This window comes from Penaeus monodon, chromosome 22, assembly GCF_015228065.2.
Source record: "Penaeus monodon isolate SGIC_2016 chromosome 22, NSTDA_Pmon_1, whole genome shotgun sequence".
In the NCBI taxonomy this organism is placed as follows: Eukaryota; Metazoa; Arthropoda; class Malacostraca; order Decapoda; family Penaeidae; genus Penaeus; species Penaeus monodon.
The window spans coordinates 27893776-27895060 of record NC_051407.1 but is presented as its reverse complement, the minus strand read 5'-3'; the positions used below and the strand labels follow the sequence as shown (position 1 = coordinate 27895060).

At 38.0% G+C, this 1285-nt stretch overlaps 1 protein-coding gene across 1 annotated transcript in view; it reads right to left on the bottom strand.

Annotated features, from left to right (window-relative positions):
- Positions 1-169: 169 nt before the first annotated feature.
- Positions 170-1285, bottom strand: part of LOC119587405 (general transcription factor IIH subunit 5-like) — an 11826-nt gene continuing 10710 nt past the window's right edge. Inside the window, exon 4 of the mRNA XM_037936143.1 lies at positions 170-233. Coding sequence (XP_037792071.1) covers positions 170-233 — 64 coding nt within the window. The remainder of the gene's footprint in view (positions 234-1285) is intronic.

The following is a 1285-nucleotide window of genomic DNA, read 5'->3' as shown; positions in this document are numbered from 1 at the left end:
GATCTTTTGGAAGAAATGTGCAAATTTGTTTTTATTGTTAAGAATGACTCAATAAAACTACACCCAATTTAAAAAATATAATGGATAATTGATAATAGCAAATATATGGTTTTTTTTGGGCAAACATGTTCCCTTTTTTCAGTTTTTTTTTCAAAACAATTAAAGGGCCCTATACTTTAGCACCCGGGATCTTCATGAGTGGAAAACCCTTTTGTGCAGCGTATCGTGATCCCCTGGAAAGCAAAGGGGTAGGGACTGGGAAAACCCCATACAGCGCAAATTTTTTCGTTCAAAGGGGGTTTTGAAAGGGGGGTGCTTGCACTTTTTTGGTAGTTGGGGCCCCTCCCGGATAGAGGGACTGCTCTTCTTCCAGTAAGATAGGGAAGTTCTTACGAAACCTGGAAAGGAAAGACTACATAATATTTTGTAAAGTTTTCTTGTGCGTAACACTTTTGCACTCGTGTTATTCCCAAAGGGGGCAACTTTTCCCGGGATAATCAGCAAAATGTCTCTGATTATGGCCTAAGCCTAAATTTTGGTTTTGCCTGATAGATCCACTTCCAAAACCTAACCAACCCCTTTGACAAACCCTTCTCCCTGGTCTTCCCCTACAGTAAAAGCTTTTTTTTCCCTTCAAAAGAAACTACCAAAAAAAAGGGAATCTTTTGTGAGGGTTTGAAACCAAACCCCATCCTTTTTGGTTTTTTTTTTTGAAAAAGATTCCCGGTTTAATTAAATTTTTGAGGAGTCCAGTGTGCTTTCAAATGTTTGGATTTATAACAGTTCTTACTGTGGCTATTTCATTTCATATTCATAAAAATGCTTGAATTTTTTTCTCATTTTTTGGGTTTAAAACTTCACTTTTTTAAAAATCCTAAAACAACCCGCCCAAAAACCCGCAAATTCTGGGACTTTAACCCCAAGCCCCCAAAAGCTCTTTACCTAAACTAAACCCCAAACCCCCAATTTTTTTTAACAAGCTTCCCCAAAGCCCAAAAAAAAACCGTTTTGGCCTTTAAAGTATTCAGGCTTTTGAAATTTTCCTTTTTGCGGGGGGAAACCTTGTTTTACTGCCCTCCCAAAGATTCAAATTAAATTTTTTGCTTTTTTTAAAAACAATTTGGGGGATGGGTATATAAATTGGGGCCCTTGGGGCAAGTGCCTAAATTTTGGCCTTTTCCGGGCCCAACCGGGAAGCCAAATTTAATTTCCCGATAACTAGTTCCCCCCAAAACGACCGAAAATTTTTTTTTGAAAAGGGGTTTCCAAAAACTTTAAAATAGCC